General features: G+C 36.8%; 1 protein-coding gene across 1 annotated transcript in view; it reads left to right on the forward strand.

The window, feature by feature from the left end:
• LOC110463414 (probable G-protein coupled receptor 158) overlaps positions 1-19237 on the forward strand; it is a 122540-nt gene that overhangs the window by 90836 nt on the left and 12467 nt on the right. The window contains exons 6-10 of the mRNA XM_021517998.1: positions 11638-11706; positions 13257-13366; positions 14647-14792; positions 15742-15810; positions 18650-18788. Coding sequence (XP_021373673.1) covers positions 11638-11706; positions 13257-13366; positions 14647-14792; positions 15742-15810; positions 18650-18788 — 533 coding nt within the window. The remainder of the gene's footprint in view (positions 1-11637; positions 11707-13256; positions 13367-14646; positions 14793-15741; positions 15811-18649; positions 18789-19237) is intronic.

Genomic DNA, 19237 nt, shown 5'->3' on the forward strand with positions numbered 1-19237 from the left:
ATCCGTGTTATTTCGTTTATCACTTCCACTGAATTATGTAGACGTGTCAAATTCGTTCAGAGGATGCAGAGAACTGACATTCGTAAAGATATCAGCCATGTTGGTTAATAAGACTTGAGTTATGGCGCCAGATGCAATATTGCAGAGCAATTGTAATTTCTTGGCTGACAACACCTCTAAAAGGTATGACGCACCCATGTCACATGCATCTGTTTTATCAAGACATGTTATTTGTTTCAACGACAATAGAAAAACGTTAATTTCGGATCTAAAACACCGAAAACTCTGTCGAATTATATGTTGTTATATTTTTAAAAATATGGGAAGAAAAAAAACATAATTATATAATCACTATTGCTTGATATGTGCATGCTGACGAATTTACATGTACAACTAATTAAGAAACCCTATGATTTCAATAAATGACGAGAAATCAAAAGATCGCAATTGAACTGGCGCCCAAACTGATTCATCTATACAAATTCAAACTTGGCAGACATTTTTCTTTCACGATTTGTTTTAGAGTTTCACCTCGAACAACTTCACGTTGACAACGTTATGCATGTGGAAATTACAATGTGTTATTGAATTAGTAATTGAATATCTGAAGTCGCGTTTGCCGCCCATGATTATTATTTTGCTTTACGGATCAGACACCGTTTGGCTATGCACATTTTAAAAGTATATTATTAATTTGTTATTGCATAGTCGGCCTTTACAATCGCAATACTGATTTTAAGAAAGGTTTTATTTCTGTTACTACAAACATTACTACAGAGTATGTTAATAGTGCATACTTGACTTTAGGCATGTTAATCTTAATTTAATAATATTTTATTTCAAAGATCATTGTAAACTTGTCTTCAATCATCGATATTATTGAATGCGTGGTATTTTAAATACAAAATTCAAAATAAAACAAATTTAATAGGAATAAGAGCGATAGAAAACAGTTGTTATACTTTATTATTTGTTCATTTTATTCCCGTATACGTGATTGGTTAGAAGTGCATCACGTGTTCGCCGATAAATCCGATATTGACCTTGAGCGCGATATTTTTGTTAAAGGACTGGGTGATTCTAAAAATAGCATTACGACCTATCTCCAAATAAACGAACCGTAGCTCTGTGGTTGTGATATTTTTTCAGATTGCTTACATTACTGTTTTGAAAAAAAAAAAACAATTCTAGCCTTTAACTTCGGTCGATACCTGGATTTATCGACCCGAGAAAAGATACATTGACCGAGGACGCAGGTATCGACCTCAGCCAAAGGCTATAATTGAATGATATCCTTATGTTATTATTGTTGGCATAAAGAACAACAACGTTCAACAATAATGATAATATATTATCGAATGACACCATGTGAATTTGAAAGGTACCAAATAACCAGTTGATCAAAATTGCATTGTAACTAGATAGTTCGAGAAAAAATCTTCGAAGAAATAAAAACGAGAAAAAAACCCTATACGTTAGACTTGCCGTCACTGACTTTTAACTCAAAAATCGATACAAAAGACGAAAGAACAAGAGTTAGGAAATGTACCTACAAAAAAATGGAACCATAATCCCAAACTAAATAAGGGCGAAATTAGATCATCCAGAAAATTAAAAGCTTCCGGTACCACACGTTGACCTGTCAAAATGCCTCCCTTAAACCAAGGAGAATGTGCAGGTCACCAGAGAACTCAGTTACTAGTCTTTAATTATGTCAAGCTTGTTGTGACTGGAGTAATACGTTCTTGTGTACTACATTATGTAGCTATGGCATTTCATAAATCTAGTGTGTTCCTTGATTGGTCCCGTAATCCAAACAAATTATTCACTACAGTTCATTCTAGACTCTTGAAAACACTCATATAAACTATTCACAACTAAGGTGTGATGCCTCTTGCTCAATTGTTTGGAATCACGATTCTTTGGTTCTCCGAGGTAAATAATGGTTCACAAGGGAAAAACAAAGAATCCCCCCCCCCCCCTCATCCCAAGCTTGCGATGGATGAGAGGTATTCTCCGTATTAGGTGTGCGACTGACCTTCAAAGGGTCAAAAACACCCTAAGCGTTCATGACCCCTGCACCCAGAGGTCACCTATAAAAGGCATGACAACTCGTGCCAGCTCACTCATTCAAAGATAATCCTTTGTTGGCAAACTGACCGGACTAAAGGGTGGCAAAACCCGATAGGTTGTGGAGGGTAACTTAACCGTCCAGCCTTCGGGCTTTCATTCATTACGGAGAATCCCTCTCATCCATCGCAAGCTTGGAGGGGGGGGGGGGAGGGGGAGAGATTCTCCAACATTTTTCAAAGTGTTTGACAACAAACATCAGTAAATGTGACACTAATACTAATAGAGAACCCAAGATAAAAAGCTAAGTTCAATTATTTTAATCATGTAAAATTTACAAGTGAATTCAAAAGTTCATAAGGCACCCCCAAAGTTCATAGGGTTCCCGTTTGCTGCAACACACCCTCAGCAAACGAAGTTTCTGCTGTAGGTTCCACATCCCGTAGGTAAAACCTCCGGAATATCTGAGCCGATATCCATGATGCGGTTTCCAAAATCGCCTTCGGCGAAGTTCCAGCCGAAAAAGCAGCATATGACGCTGCTCCCCTCACTGAATGTGGCTTGAATCCCTCATTCACTCCTGCCTCTGTCACGGCACAGCGAATCCACCTCGCCAACGTGGAAGTGGATACCGGTGTCCCCTGTTTGAAAGAGACTAACAGTTTTTGAGACTTGCGTATAGAAACTGTTCTTTTAAGATATTCCCTTAGCAATTTTATAACACAAAGTTTCGGATTGGAATATTTCATCAATTTTACCTTATAAAAAGGATCCGAACGTTTAGATGTTTTCATTAACTCAGGGATGGTAAAGACTATCGAGTCACCCAAATCCTGCATGTATTGTACATCCAGATTAACAAATGTCTGGGCCCTCTGTGCCGATACCAACGCTATCAAACAAGTCAATTATTTGGTCAATATTGCTAACTCTAGATTCGCATGCGGGAACAAAGTTTCCAAATACTTCATAACAAAATAGAAACATCCCATGTCGTGGAGTACCTAGGTTTAGAGGGTTTTGCGTGAAAAGCCCCTTTAATGAATCTTGAAATAACCAAATTCCCAATCAGCCAAGTATTACCCAACAGAGGTGTGGTCTGTACCAACATAGATTTATGTGTGTTTATGGCGCTATAAGACTTACCAGCGTTAAACAAATGTGTCAAATACGCTATTACCTGCGAGACAGTGGGACAATTGGCACCGACCTGTCTCTCACCACACCAAGACACCCAGTTTCTCCAGGCCAAGTCATATTGCTTAGTTGTTGATCTCTTCCATGATGAGAAGACCAGCATGGCAGCTTGTCTCGATAGGCCTGTCCTTTGCAAGGATCTCTTGATACGCAACAAGCGATCACACTCAAACTCTTTGCTAGAGGATGTGGTTCGCCCTGCGGGGATAGAAGAAGTCCCCACCACCTGGGCAACTGAGCTGGCGCAACCACAACAACGTCTAATAGCGTAGGTAGCCATACCTGGTTTCGCCACAAAGGAACTACAATCATCGCTAGACTCACCTTGTCTTCTTTTATCTTTTGCAAGGCCCTGACTATCACTGCCCCTTTTCTCAATAGCTCCTCTACTTCATAATCTATCAATTCCATCTCATTGTCATCAAAAGCTATGGGAATTGGATTCCATGTCTGTACTGGAATTTCCTCAAACTCTAGTTTCAGCCCTTGGACTGTTTCGAGTATCCATTTATCATCAGTGATACTCTGCCAATACGACAATTTCGATTGCAACAGACCTGAAGGTAAAGATTCACGTACCTTGCTATCTAGTCCTTCTGTTTCCGTGGACCGCTCTGCTGGTGGTTTCCACTTGCTTGGTATTGGGGTTTCTTGTACCCGTACCCTCGGCCCCTCGGGGCCTGGTAGCCGTGCCGTAAAAAAGGACGTGACCGTCCGAGTCCACGGCCCCTCTGTCCGTTCTGGTGGTTACCACCGCAGGCACCTCTGCCCCTGTTCTGTGCATGCTGGTTCATTCCGCTAAACGCCTTCGCCGTTTTATTTAATTCTTTAACTTTTTTCCCCAGCTCGTCTCCGAACAATTGCGTTGAAATTGACATTCCCTTAGCACAAATGGCTTGATAAGCCGCCGGCAGTGCCGGTCTCATGAAATACCTTCTCTTCACTGAGATGGTCTGAAAAGCATTACCAACCAAAGCCAAAGCGTCCACACAAAGTGGGCGAAGCGTATCTCTAAATTGGGGTAAGCCCATTAACGCCTCTGTAAGGTTCAATACCGGTACTAAGCCCGAGTTTAGATATTTCTGTATCTCCTGCAGTTGTACGTCTTTCTGCTGTATTGGCTTTGCTATTTTTCCCCACATTTCAGGGTTACAACGCGGTACAGTAACACCCAGACAGTTCTGCGATGTCAAATATTTCTCTATAATCTTACCTACGTCCGCATTTGTAGTGTACGACGTGTTAACTAATCGGGCAAACCCTTCGTGGGCCCCCGGTCCATATTTCTGCTCCCCAAAAACATCGGGCATATAGATTCCCTCGGCCATTGTGGCCGGGAAAATATCCGAGTATATGTCGTCCATGTCCACAATGGACGCTGCCCCGCTGCTGGGTACAGTACCCTGGACACATTGGTCATAAACGGAGTCCTCATCTCCGTATATCAAACTCGAACCCATCGGGTCCATGTCTAAAATTGGTATCGTAACACGTGGTACCACCGGTACGTTCTGTACCAAATTATCCCCGGAACCTCGTTCACGGGAAAGGCAGGCAATACGAGCCTCTAGCGCCATTAACCTGGAAACCATTTCGTCAGTTCGTACCTGTGTTGCTCCTCCGGCTTGCGTTGGGGCTGCTAAAGCCGCCGAAGAGATATTGTCATCGACCGACTCTTCGTCGTTACCGAAGGTAACCCACATTTTCTTCCCTTTCACCGTGGATATGTTACGCCCCGATTACAAAAGAACCATCACAGCCTCGTGTACTGTAATACAGTCTACTGTAGAACTGTAATATTACCATATTCTATTTACGTCTGAATGACAGTGTATTGGTTACAAACCCGACACTGTCGATTTTTTATCGCCCAACTACAAGGCTAAACAGAACAACCTGTCTTATTCTGTGCGCGCAACTGAATGACATAAAAGTGAGCTGGCACGAGTTGTCATGCCTTTTATAGGTGACCTCTGGGTGCAGCGGTCATACACGCTTAGGTGTTTTTGACCCTTTGAAGGTCAGTCGCGCACCTAATAGGTGGCAAGTATGCAAATTAACCGGACAAGCCGTAGGGCTTGAAATGTAGGAAATTGGGATTCCCTACTGCAAAGGCATTTTTATTTTTTTTTATTATGCCGAAAAAGTATATGAATTAATAAAAAAACAGTCACACAATAGTCGGATGATCAGTTAGACGTACTATTGTTCTCGTCTGCTTCCGTCATTCGGAACGGTGGTTTTTGCAGATGTTTTTAGAGTGGCTCCGAACAAGGAAAATGTGATCGGGGAAATTTGAGCGCTTTAGGAATAATATTTTAGTAAATCACTAAAGAGAATGATTCATAGTCGCATACCACATTACCAAGCACATTAACGGATTCGTTAGACCCCTGAGCATAACCAAGAAATGTTAACAAGAAAAACGACTTAAAGATATGCTCCACTTAAAGATGACCGCCGTATCTTCAATGGCACTATGTTTATCTGACCGGTCAGAATGTTTTATATGGCTGTCTGATACTTTGACATAAGCATACACTGTCTTGCAATCTATCTACAAAAACAGTCAAAGAATCTGAGGACTGAATTCATTGGCCCGAGTGCACTTCACCTTTCACGGACTGGGCGCTGCTCCCATAAGGCGGTTATATATCGAGAACAACCCATATCTGTATCATATAAAATACATTAATATGACATTCCGTGTTACTGTTATCGCCTCTTTGTGATAAAAATGTTATGGTACATTTAATATATCATTTTGGTAATGAAACGTGAAACGGCATGGTCTGTACATAAATACATTGAATAGACATTATACATAGTAAGTAGATATCACAGACCTGAAGCGTGAAAAGGAGATACATGGATGAAAGAGAGATTAATGAAATCAATTAGCTGTAACTGAGCGAGATCGGGTTATCTCAGTCACGGGTTAGGGTTCTATAATGACCCATGTTTTTATATGATTTTGTTAACGAATCTTAGCGCTCGACCGAGATAACCTGATCTCGCTCTGTAACAGAAAACCGTTTTTCCCCTTGTACTTTTAGTTCGAAAACTATTCAATTTGCCGTAGTCTACAAGTCTCCCGTCTGGTATCTCAACAAAGCATGGCTTCTTCACTACTGAAAGTACGCTTGAACGCCTGCGCGTAAACAACAAAGTCCATCTTTAAAAAGAAAATAAACGTATTTCACAATGTAGATTACATTTTATCTACAACCTCAGAACAAAACATAAAAACGTCAAAACAGAATATTTGTATTGCGTTTGTTTATCACTTGCGTTTGCGAGCGGATGAATACATCACTGTGTTAAAATCCCGCGAAATGTTAAGGAAAGGTGCAAAACAAATAGGTCGAGATAGAAAAATCTAGCACGGGATATCACGTGGGACATCCCTCACGGTGGAGTGTTGTATTTGATTGCCTAATGTGTAATAATTATGTAGTTCTATTTATCAATTTTAAACTAATAATACAGATGATGGATGATTATGGTGATCACGCTTTCGAAAATCATCGAAAATCATTTGTAATATGAATTCTTGTACAAAAATGAAGAAACTCAGAACTATATTTCGTGCAAAGTTTTGACAGTCTTGGTTATATTAATATATATACATGCTTGTCCAAACACTATTTTGTTATTAACGACGATAAAAGGTCTCTGGAGTCTATATACGTCAAATAGAAAAGAAAAACATCCTATGCCGTCAGTACAAAAGGAAATTCAGAAACCAGAGGCAGCAATCGGAAGCAAATGAACACAAAACACATCATTGACCGACACTCACTCATAGTAAGGTTTCGGATATCGTAATGGATAAGTAAATATCATGCGTACTTGTCAAAAGATCAGACAGAATAGCGGAGGTCGATGAACAATTTCTCGGCAGACATCACGGGCGGCTTATACAATGATGCTAGGGTGATCATGTCAGACGATATCAGTTTATTCAACAGCGACAAGAATGAGACAAATCCGTGAGACGTTCAAGGAATTATACTCATTCACTTTCAATAAATCCTTCAGGCAAAGCTTTATCAATACTAAATCAATTTTAATGTGTGTCACAAATCATAAACGTAATTATTTTTAACATTATCAGGATAAAGTAACGTAGCTCTTAGCTATATTTGATGATTTAGTTCCCTACATATGGGACGGAAGGAGATTAACAGGTATTATCAGTTATACTACTTAAATGGTAATACAACAATCTTCAAATCTTAACAGGGGTGCATAATCGTGTTATCAACTATATTCTGAAAAATATGTTGGAAATACCAATCTTTTAGCTACTAAAAAGAACTTGTTAATTAAAAAAGAGAGATAGAAAAAAATCCTTTTGGTATTTTATAAATCATATTGATGTTTTGAATAAATACACATCCTGTTCGTTTATCCATTAGATAAATCTTCATCATCAATAAAAAAAATGTTGTTCAAAAAAACAATTTGTCTTGATCAATGCATTATTGTAAATGTTTTTATGGATTTTCTTTTAGTTATTAACAGAACTGATAATTAGATGTATATGTTAAAAATCGTTATTTTAATAGCTCTTCCACTAATAGAGATTCTGACAAAATACAGATGTTGTTTCTTGTCTGTTCATTTCATATATCTTTGTAATCAATAAAAATATGTGCAAATGGACAAGATGTCTTGATTAATGCATCACTTTTAGATTTAATGATTGTCCTCTTAAACTGCTCCAGACAGAGTCATAGTGTGATTACTACCCTTTCCATCTCTTGGGAAACCATACAACGCGGATGACTTCAAAGTCATATCAAAGTTCTTTTTCATCGATCACACGGCCAAGTAGAACTTTTTGATTATCTCCCTTAATCCCAAGTCTCTTATATCAACTGCACGCGCAGTGATGGCCGCCTGACCCGTGTCGTGCTTTATTACTCATTCGATTCAATTTGTGAGCTAAATGTTCTTCTACATCAAAATAAGTGTATTGGTAGTGACTCGTAATGTGACGACAGGGAATAGTCGATGTAAAAGATTTCAATGATGGTAAATAAAAGTTAATCAATTTAAGAGGATGGGAACGTTTTTAGGATATGACATTTAAAACACTGTCGGTTAAAACGAATGTGCGTCATCAAATATAAAATAGTAACTCTTTCAAAAATAAATTTGTCAACAAAAAACGCGTGGGAAAAATGAAAAGACTATAAAGTACAATAACCAATAAAGCAACATACTGCTATAAATTGTCGCGATGTGGAAATACTGGCGTTTTGTGCGCTGTGAAAATTAGCGCGAAAAATATCCATACTGGAATATAAATGTACAGATTTAAGGTATATAGAACTATGCCAACACGAACATTCCCACACGGTGATCAGGCTCAAGGGCCAGAAAGCGAATAATTTTTTTACAGTTTTGCAACCCTCTCTTTAAATTATTTTCCTGCCTAAATCCATCTTCGGGAATTGGTTGAAATGTTTGGCAGATATTTCTTTTTTTTATCAACTGCAATAGTAAACCTCGTTAACTATATAGTTCAAACTTGTTAGATTAACAATTTCCAATGCCTTTTTGTGTCTATGTATATAAGGATAATTTTATGAAGGAAATGTTTTCCAGAATCTCTTATTAAAATCTCTGTTAGCGTTCTTCCAGTCTGAAATGAATGAAGACTTTGAATTCACAACTGAAGATTGATATTGGGTAACAAATTCCCATTTCGTTTTATTTTTCATGTTATGATATTCTTTATGACATATTAACACAATAAGGTACACTTGTACCAAAGTACCAAACGCAAGAACATTGTTAAACATATAATGTACACTGAACGATGATATAAAGAACTGATTATTAGAGCGGTTACATTTAGTTAGTTTAGATTGCATTAATGTCATTCCAGTACACAAAATGTATAAACAGGAACGCCGGTTTTGCAAGGAACCTATTATTAATCACATCGTGTGATCATGTAGTGTAATACAGTAGGCCAAGTGCGTCTCTTCAAATCTGTAGGTTTATCAAGGGCCTTTAAACACGTGAATTATCCAACCAATTCATAAAGAGTACAGATAGCGTTTTACCTCCTAATCAATGTAATTGCGTAGGGATGTTCTCCAGCAGTCCAGTGCGTGGAAAAAACCTGTTAAAGATATGTAATCAGGTTTTGTGAGACAAATTGGATATTGTTTTAAAATTAGTTTCGTACTTCTGCAGTCATTACGACGTTAGCTGTCAAAACGGAATGACTTTCGTCTGAACCGGTGTGAATTTAATGGTCCGATAATGTATAAATCACTTCCATTATCAAAAGTGCATGTTCCCGATTATTTGTCAGTTTTATCACGCAATCAGATGAGACTAAACATTAGCTTTGATAATGCAAATATCTCATTAAATTGATTTCGCTAGATTTAACAATCATGAAAATCTAAAAAAATAATTTCTACACCAGATTTGGTTTGATGCAATCGCCAACATTTACTTAGGTAATCAACAACGAGCCAGTGTTCATGTTTTGGAATGCAAATATAGCTATTTACACTATAAAAAGGAACTAAGCGGAGGTTGGTTATAGTGATATCACAACAAAGCTATAAACGGGGAATGTCATGAACGATCTACACTATATATGTAAATAATCACTGTCTATTTCAAGTTTTCTGAATTGAAAGATTTCACAAACAGAAAACTGAGATGTTTATATAGTTTTGTTCAGGAACTGTTTTTATTTTTTTTTATTTTTTTAGAATACCGAAGGTCTGGTTGACTTAACGTTATAATTTCTAGAAAGTTACTAAAGAATCAATGTCCCACTGCACTGTGTTTTTCGTATTTATAGATACATGTACATAGATACATACATTTATTCTGACAAAATTAGGATTTTTAAAATCCTTGGACAGTCAGCTCTGAAATAATAATAGTAATAATAATAAAAAAAAAAAAATTTCAAAAGTTGCGACGTTCAGGAATGGTTTTTTCTTTAAAACTGTATTTCTGCGCTTGTTCATCTCATTTACATTCAAATTGTTTAACTGTGCTTGAATTCACAACATTTGACGGAAGATGTACCATAAATCAACAGTTTTCTGTGTAACCGAAAATTCTCTAACATTTAATCTTGAATGCGATTTGTAAATTTTAAAGTTGTGTCCACGTGTAGATGAACTTTCCCTGATATTAAAAATTGTATTATATTATATATTATAGAAACATTCCCTCCATTTGTTTAACTCTTTCCGTACCGTTGTCGTGTACACACGACAACAATATGTCATCCTGGTCCCCGTTGTCGTGTACAGACGACAACAGACTTTGGTGTAACTTGTCTTGTGGTTAGCTGGTTATCGCACACGACAATAGCGTAATAAAATCAGCACCCATCAGTTGAAAGAAATAGTTTTATAACTGCAGTACACAATTTATGTTTTATGACCCATCGTTTTCGAATCTGTTTGCGTTTGGTGATTCCAGTATAAACAATATGGCGGCAACTTAATTCGATATGAACACTCGCAAATTCATCACCAAATATTGTCTTAGACTTATGAAAGTAAATATGAATTTTTTTAAATAAGTCCTAATGAAATCTACTTGTAATTAGAAAAAAAAAATGACTTCATATTCGTAAACAATAATCAATCCCTATTAGGAACCTCCACTACAACGCTGTTTGGAAAACAAGGTTTCGTATCGTTTGTTGCCGAACAAATGTCGATTTCTCAGTCCTAACTGGCTGCCAGTTAGTCATAATGCTGCGAAAATGAAGAGGTGTGTGTCTATAAACAACAACTTGAAACAAGAACGATATCTGTTCACGGTTACCTGTTCAATTCTTGCAGCGATTAAAACTCGTCTAAAAAGAACATTAATAATCCGCCATTTTGTTAAATTTGCGCGGGGGCGAGTCTAGTAAGGACATCCGGTACGTAATCCGGACCGGATTTGCGGTACGGAAATAGTTAAACACCAGTGTAATATCTCGCTAACGTCATTGACATTTCATTCTTAACGGTCCACTGAAACACCTTATAGTAATACGTCACATCGGTGCTGTAATGTAACTCAGGACCAAACGGGAAGTTCCTGGTAGGCTTACCTTCAATGGTAGGCTTAAGAGACATTGAAGGTAAAAATGCTGCGGAGGAAAAAAACACATTTAAAAACAAACATCCCATGGACTTCAATACTTTATAGTTGTATTGCTCTATGCAACGTCTCCTAAGCCAAGGACCCTAAATAGGACCTTGAAATTGTAAAACGGGTGCACGTGAACCTCCACGAAAAACGTTCAAACTGCAGGGTAGGGGACACATTAGTCGCCACTTAACTTGCTGATATATACAGTTTGTAATGATATGTGTGTTTTAGGTCCTGAAAGCATGCAGTCCGGTCTTGATGCGTATTATTCTAGTTGGAGCATTCCTCCTGTATTGTCCGGTAAGTAATCTTATCTTCTGTAAGTGATTAGCACTTCGGCATAAATAAATAGAACAAAAAGACATCACCTCAGGCAAAATATTTGTCGCATCGTTATGTCCGTTTGTCATATTCATTACATGCTTTCAATTGTACGTGTATTATATACATGATGAGTAATGCGTATATATCCAATAAGTATGTGCACTGAAGTAGGAGATGCTGCTTGATGAAGACTATGGTTAAATGATATGGTCACAATCATTATATCACTGGAAAGGATTATTTTTGGGTGGTCGGTTGGTGCAGTGGATAGCGCACTTGCCTTTCACCAAGAAGGCCAGGGTTCGATTCCCCAATCGGACGTGAAAAGGTTGGGGTCACCTGCCGGATCACGTAGGTTTTCTCCGGGCACTCCGGTTTCCTCTCACACTAAGACCCCCTTTGCGCTAACATCGTGCCAACAAGAGTGATTAATATAAGTTGAAATAACTTGTTTCATAATTGTTGTAAAATAAGTAGACTTTACTTATATATATAAGGATTATATTTCCTTTTGTGGTATGAAGGTCGAAGTGTATGATTTTCCTTGTTAGCAGTACATTATGGTTTCTTCATCACAACCCGAGTTCTTCAATTTCAGGACGTGACATTATTTGTATTAAATTTTGGCGGGAGTTGCAACTTCACTACACCGTGGTCCTTATTCATGAAACCGTCTTCATATTCTTTTAACTTCGATTTTCTGTTTAAGCTCAAAGTAGTTATCCGCGTATACATTAATGAAAGATCACATTTGGTTGATTATTTGAAAGAATACTGGACAGACCCAGTACCATTTTTAATGTTTACACTTGATGTTTAAACATGACACATGATTTAGGCGAGTTACCGGAAAGTCGGAGTGATCACCTAATCCATGCATTAGAACGAGAACTGTTTCATGAATACGGGGGCTTGTCTTATTTATCGTTGTGCTTTTTCAATTACCTCCATATATCTTTGTCCTTTATTCGTATTCTTGCATAGTTTTATCGAGTTGAATTAGACCTAGGATTAGGTGTGTGCACATCTGAGTATTCTTTCTTTGTTCTTAATAACAAGACCAGAAGATTTAGTGAGAAATAACCTTTGCTCGTAGTAACATCCGTGGCCATCGTCTTGATAATAAGTGTTTTAGGCACTGGCCAGGACCTTAATTCATAAGCAATCAATCAATACATGTTCATCAAATTATTTTTCTTTGCAGTGATGTTTTGACATTTGCTCAATGCTATTGCTTTAAAATGATTGTATTGCTAAATATGCAAAGGGAAAGCTGATTACAGTGAGTCAATAAAGGGAGATAATTCGAATGCCTTCGGTACATGTGCCCGTTCAAGAATCTCCAATGCTATTTTATAATGTTTACTTCAGCCGGAGATTGACTCGTTGCAACAAGTACGTCAATCGACATGCATGTATCTCGTTTTATTCCATTTTCAGGATTAAGGCATGACCTTGTATTTCGTTGTATTTCTGTTGGTCACATGACATCAATATATTGATATGTTTTATACGTTTCTTTGCAGTTGATCGTTGGGTACTTCGAAGCAACGGTCATCACTTGCATTTTGAAGTTTTGGTTTAGAGAAATCGGATTTTCAATATCGTATGGGGCCCTACTTTTGAAAACATGGCGGTAAGTGTATTATTTTTACCTTGAACTAATGTGTCTCCGACGTAACAAGGAAGTAGGCTTTTATGTACTCTGAGACTAGTTTGTAACAGTCGCACAGGATGGTGGGAGTATAGCCTATAACTAGCACGAAGAAAGAAAACAAAATGAAAGCATAACACAATGATTCGATGGATGTATCGGAAATTGAGTCTATATATTTTCGGATATAAAGGCTCAGAAGCATTTCCTTCTGGCAGCTTGGTCGTTTAATGGGTCGCCACAATAAATGACACTAGGTCAAGGTTGAAATGTTACATGCCCCGAATGTGCATTAACCCGTATGCATGGCCACGTTTTATCGATATTTCAAGCTAGACAAACAGTAATAGCATTTGCATTGTAGTTATAAGAAAAAAAACACCAAGTAAATTATATATCCTAAATGAATATATAATTCTAGATTGTCGGTGTTAGCATTTCTAATTGACAATAGTTAGGCTATATAACATGTCGCTTTAACCTTTACCAGGAATATTCATTTCGGGCAATTACATTCATTTTTAAGTAATAGGCCAATACGTTCACCTTGACGTCACGATTGTTTCAAGTATAACCTGGGTTATTAATATCATTATTCTTTTTGAACTAAAGTTCAAACTACTCTTCCTAAATATGTACATAGTTAGTCATTTGCATGCAATCAGTATGGTTATTTGAGGTCAGCACGAAAGGTCAACGTGGTGTTACTATATGTAATAGTGGTAGGGATTATTGCCACGCGTCCGTATAATTTGGAACTCTTTTTAAATACTTCATCGAGGCGATACTTTATAAATAACAGATAATTAACAAGAATGAAAATTTAATATATCAGCATCACATATAAATCACTTGTCAGAAATATTGTCCAATGTTGTATCCTAAGTATAAAAAACCCAACATATTTGGTTTTGTTTATTATTGTATACGTAGTTTGTTTAAGGATTCTTGTACCACTGCACTGTTGGTTTACGTACATACAGTAACCTACCCTAAATTTTGCTATTGATGTTACTGGATCACAGTTGATCCAAAACACTTCCGCTGGCTCTATAGCTCAGTCGTTAGAGCAATTTTAGAGAGAAAAAAACAAAGCCAATGTCATTCCGGAAAAAAAAAGTTTCCGACGCGTAATTACAGTTTTTTGCAGTGATTTTTTTTATCTAGCACATATATTTAATGAACGCCAAAATTAAAGTAACAATATTTAACTTATGATTTCTATGAATCATCTGATCTTATTTATTATTGGTTTTTCACAGAATTTCCGTTGTCTTCCGGGTGAGGTCGGCTCAGCGTGTGAAAATTTCAGACGCAGATCTCATCAAACGTCTTCTTATCATCATTTTCATCTGCGCAGCTTATCTCACTGCCAGGACCATAGCGGGTACACCAAGGGTGATAGAAGGTCAGTTTGACATACTGTATACCGGGGAAATTTTCGCCCAGTAAAACTTTCGCCCTTCGCCCATAAAATCAACTTTCTCCCAGTGTGTAGCAGTTTCGCCCTTCACATTCAGTTGCTTTGTATGTTATGTTGTTTACTTATATCCGGCGTAACGATAAATTTGCCCTCATCATGGAGGGCGAAAAGGCAAAAATTAAACTGCAGCGAAAATTTCCCGGATTACAGTAATAGTTTTATACCTTTTAAACCTCCGACTTCAGCGTGATGTGTTGCGTCACTTGTTTGCACATGTATATTGAAAGGTTGGTCAACATGGCAGATTATCTGTCTGCCAACAATTTCGTTTCATCTCTGCAGGTTTTTCCAAAACATATTATTTTCATCACACCACAGAAACTTTGCACTGTTTTGTAAGAGAAAGAAAACCATTCTTAACCGAATCATTCTATCGGAAATCAATGCCGTTGAAGATCCCTTTGGTCAAATATTTTGACGGATCTCGCTGCAGAATGTCACTATGTTTTTAACATCACCATTATTATTAAACAACACAATGATATATGTCTTGGTAAGAGGAAGGTTAAAATCCTACAATCTACAGTAACTAAGATTTTGCTCAATATCTTCTTTGCCTTGTATCATATGCAATAACAAATTTTATAAAAGAATGCATTTACCTTCGCGAATTCGCTCAAATTTAACGGGATCTATCGCAGGTCTACAGCACGTATGCTACCTTAACGATATATTTTATATTTAGTTCGTGGTTTGTATGTTTTTTGCGGAACAGTTGCTTCAACAAAATAAGAGATAGCGAAAAGCAAAAGTACCATGGCAACAAAATGGAAGGGCAATATTGGTACTCAATTACAACAAAATGCAACACTGTGAACCTCAGGCCAACGAAACAATAGGGAAGGTATCATGAATAAATCTTTTCTTCTTTCAGGTCGTAATGTAGATGACCTGAAGGCGTTCCAGTGTTCGGCAGATTGGTGGGACCATTCGGCAGCTATAGGTATTGATAATACATTTACAATATCGATAAGACATCTACTATATCTATAAGACCAAGTATTACACTAGTATTTCATTTCGTTCATGATTTCCCGCACAATCACCTGGAGTAGGTTTGTCAGTTGTCAATGTACCGCTTAATGAAACTTTAACAATATCAAAAAGTGTTTGCTTTGTGTTGGTTTCCAATGAGACAAAACAAATGTTGTCATGTCACGTTTCCTATGCTTATTTTTTTTCTTTTTTTCTTCCATTATTTGAAAAATAAGAAAAATATATTTAAAGTATAAGACCAGTCCTAAAAAAAAAAAAAGATCTCTTATGCATTCCGGTCTATTTTGATTTATCATCTCATTTAAAACTCATAAGAAAATTACTTAATAATAGAAAAAATACAATTACCTTGAATCCGCAGTAAAGCTTCGGTATATTTATGCAGTAAAATAAAATAACTTTGCTTTACCAAACACATTTTTTTAACGTGTTCCTCGCTATACAGGCTATATTCTTCTTACGCATATTGCATATAGACTAGTCCTCTATCTACGCATTACAAGAGCATGGCTCTAGTGCAGGTGGCAACCAATAAAGAAAGGGTTTTAAAGCAAATGAAAAAAAAATTAAAAAAAATATACGTGTGTTATTTTTGTCATTTTTATGGAGAATGACACACATAATACAAAACCAGTTACTTATATTTTTATACTAAATTCGTAAAAGTATTTAACTTTTTCGTTTAAAGAAATAACATTACAAGTCATTGTCTAAATGATGACTTCGATTCTGTTCATGTAGTGTATGTACATGTAGCTGAAGGTTTTACAACGCCATATCGTAACATCAGATATGGGTTTTTTTGTGGAAAAGGTGAAAACGAGATTGAGCGATGTCTGTCCTCCTAAAAACGCTCTCATACTATCAACTGATATATTTATACGAAACTAAATGAATATGATTTGCTGTGCAATATACACTAACACGTATATTCCCATCAGACTAGCGCTGTCAGAAGCTATTATGCTCCATGATTGAAATATGCTCGACAGTGTTTAGTTCATTTGACCTGTTGTCCTGTATCAGCAGTATTTTTTTAAAAATAAATACACGACATTATAAACACATATTAGTGTTGTTCAAATTAACACTATAAATAGCGTGGCACGTTATTTAGGTTCGACTCATTCCACCAACAGTTCACTTTTGATTTATTTTTTTTAACTTTTTTTTTAACTTTTTATTTAGTAATTTTATTTTATTTTATCAGCAGTATTGTTGTTAAATGATTTGCATGACATTTCAATTATTTTGTCGAATGTAAATCAGAGTGCGCTTTTGAATAGACAATGAGGTAATGACGTAATTTTCTGAAGTAGTTGACTATACTTTTATCAGTATTATCATCATTACATCATTGATATTCGTCGTTAAATTAGATACACAACGTCGAAGTTTATTACTGTCAATTGCGACATAAGGTTAATCTAAATTTACAAGAAGCAGCGAATTCGAATTAATGTTTTTATAATAAAGTCAAACGAGGTTGTCATCGCAATGCAGGGTTCTGTTATTTAATTTGTTGGTGTTTAGAATTTGTTGAAGCACACTTCAATTGTTGGATTTCAACATGATGCATTTAGTGATCAACGCGTGTATATTCATACACCGAGTTTCTATTATTTCATTGTCGAAGCATCAACATATTAAATGCGAGAATATACCACTTTTTGAAACGTTTTACTCATGTTGGTATTTGACCATATGTTTTGTTCGCTCAAAGGGTAGACTGGCAACAAGTTTTATGAAGAATTTCCTAATTGCATTTTACTAATAGCTTATCTCCCCGTAATTTGAGTTTATACAATCAAATAGCCAATTGACCGGAATTATTAGCAGTCTATGCTCGAGGCAATTTAACGAATTCCCATTGTGCCATGATGTGAATTATCTCTAATAATTGTATATTCGATGCATTAAACATTCCCGGTTTGACAATAATTCAAATGCGAATTAACAGGATAGATTTATAACAAAAAGGACAGTGTTTGTAACAAGAGGCCCAGGGGGCCTGTATGGCTCACCTGTTTCGTTTGTTACATGCAACTGACATATAGGTACAATGTGACTTAAGACCAAATTTGTCAACTAGAACATTTTAACATCTCTTAACTGTTCTTAAGATATTGTTGTTTGAACGTTGAAATTTAATTTTAAAGCTTTTAACGCATGCTGACATTTGACCCCTGACTAGCACTTGAAGTTGACCTTTGACCTCATTACTGTAAATGATAATAATATTCGCACTGCTGAACTACATAATGCACCATAATGTATCATGACCCTAGTCCGAACGGTTCGCAGGATATTGTTGTTTGAAGTGTTTAACATATTTGACCCATGTGACCTTTAAAGTAGGTAAAGGTCATTTTAATGAGGAAAATGTATAGCACTCAATCCCAGGTACCTACTGAAAAAATAGCAAGATCCTAGGTCCTCCTGTTCTCCAGAAGAAGTCGTTCAAAAGAAAAAGTTGACGGACGGACGACGGACGCCGCAGTACGGCATAAGCTCTTCATAAAAATCCTTTTACACTGTCAGTTATCGGGCCAGGTGAGCTAAAAATGAATAAAAGAGAGTGAACGTGTTCTGTGAAATCAGATATTTTGGTGGAGCCCAAGTTTCGTGGTTTCCCGACATAACACCATTTCGTGGGTACACGAATTCGCGGATTAGGAGTACCCACTAAAACGGAGAATTGCTTAATATCAAACTTGTAATCTACGGATTTAAGATAAAAACTTTAGTGATTTCATAGTATTAATTCTTTTTTGTATCTTTTGCAGCGGAATTAATATTCCTACTGTGGGGGATACGCTTGTGTATTGTGGTACGAAAGGCGCCTTCAGAATTCAACGAGAGTCGATTTATAAGCTGGGCCATCTACAACGAGACACTGCTTTCCTTATTTCTTAATGTTTCAATGTAAGTCCTAGTTTTATTTTCTCTCTTCCAAGTACATACCCGTAGCTCATATTGAAATTAAATAGTTATGTATAAATATTTTTAGTCTCTGTCTGGTAGTCCGACATATTTGCAATCAATTTGAAAACCGATACTTATCATTATGGACTATTCTTGAGGTGAATATGTGTTCATATGAACCTGAACATGATCTTGACCGAGACGAAGTCGAGTTCACTATAACTTTTCAGGTCCATCTTACCACATATTAGGTTAAAGTCTTTAAACGTTATATTAGATTTAAAAATAAATGTTGTATTTGTTACCAAAAATTATAGAAAGTTATATAATCGCCAAGAGAAAAGTACTACATCTGGCTCAGGGTATTGTCGCGCTACCATTGAAGTGACGTCATGCACGGAATATTTACCTGGTGTTTCTGAGAAGAATAAATAGTAGTAAATATCACA

The sequence above is a fragment of the Mizuhopecten yessoensis genome, unplaced genomic scaffold (assembly GCF_002113885.1).
Source record: "Mizuhopecten yessoensis strain PY_sf001 unplaced genomic scaffold, ASM211388v2 scaffold1511, whole genome shotgun sequence".
Lineage (NCBI taxonomy): Eukaryota > Metazoa > Mollusca > Bivalvia > Pectinida > Pectinidae > Mizuhopecten > Mizuhopecten yessoensis.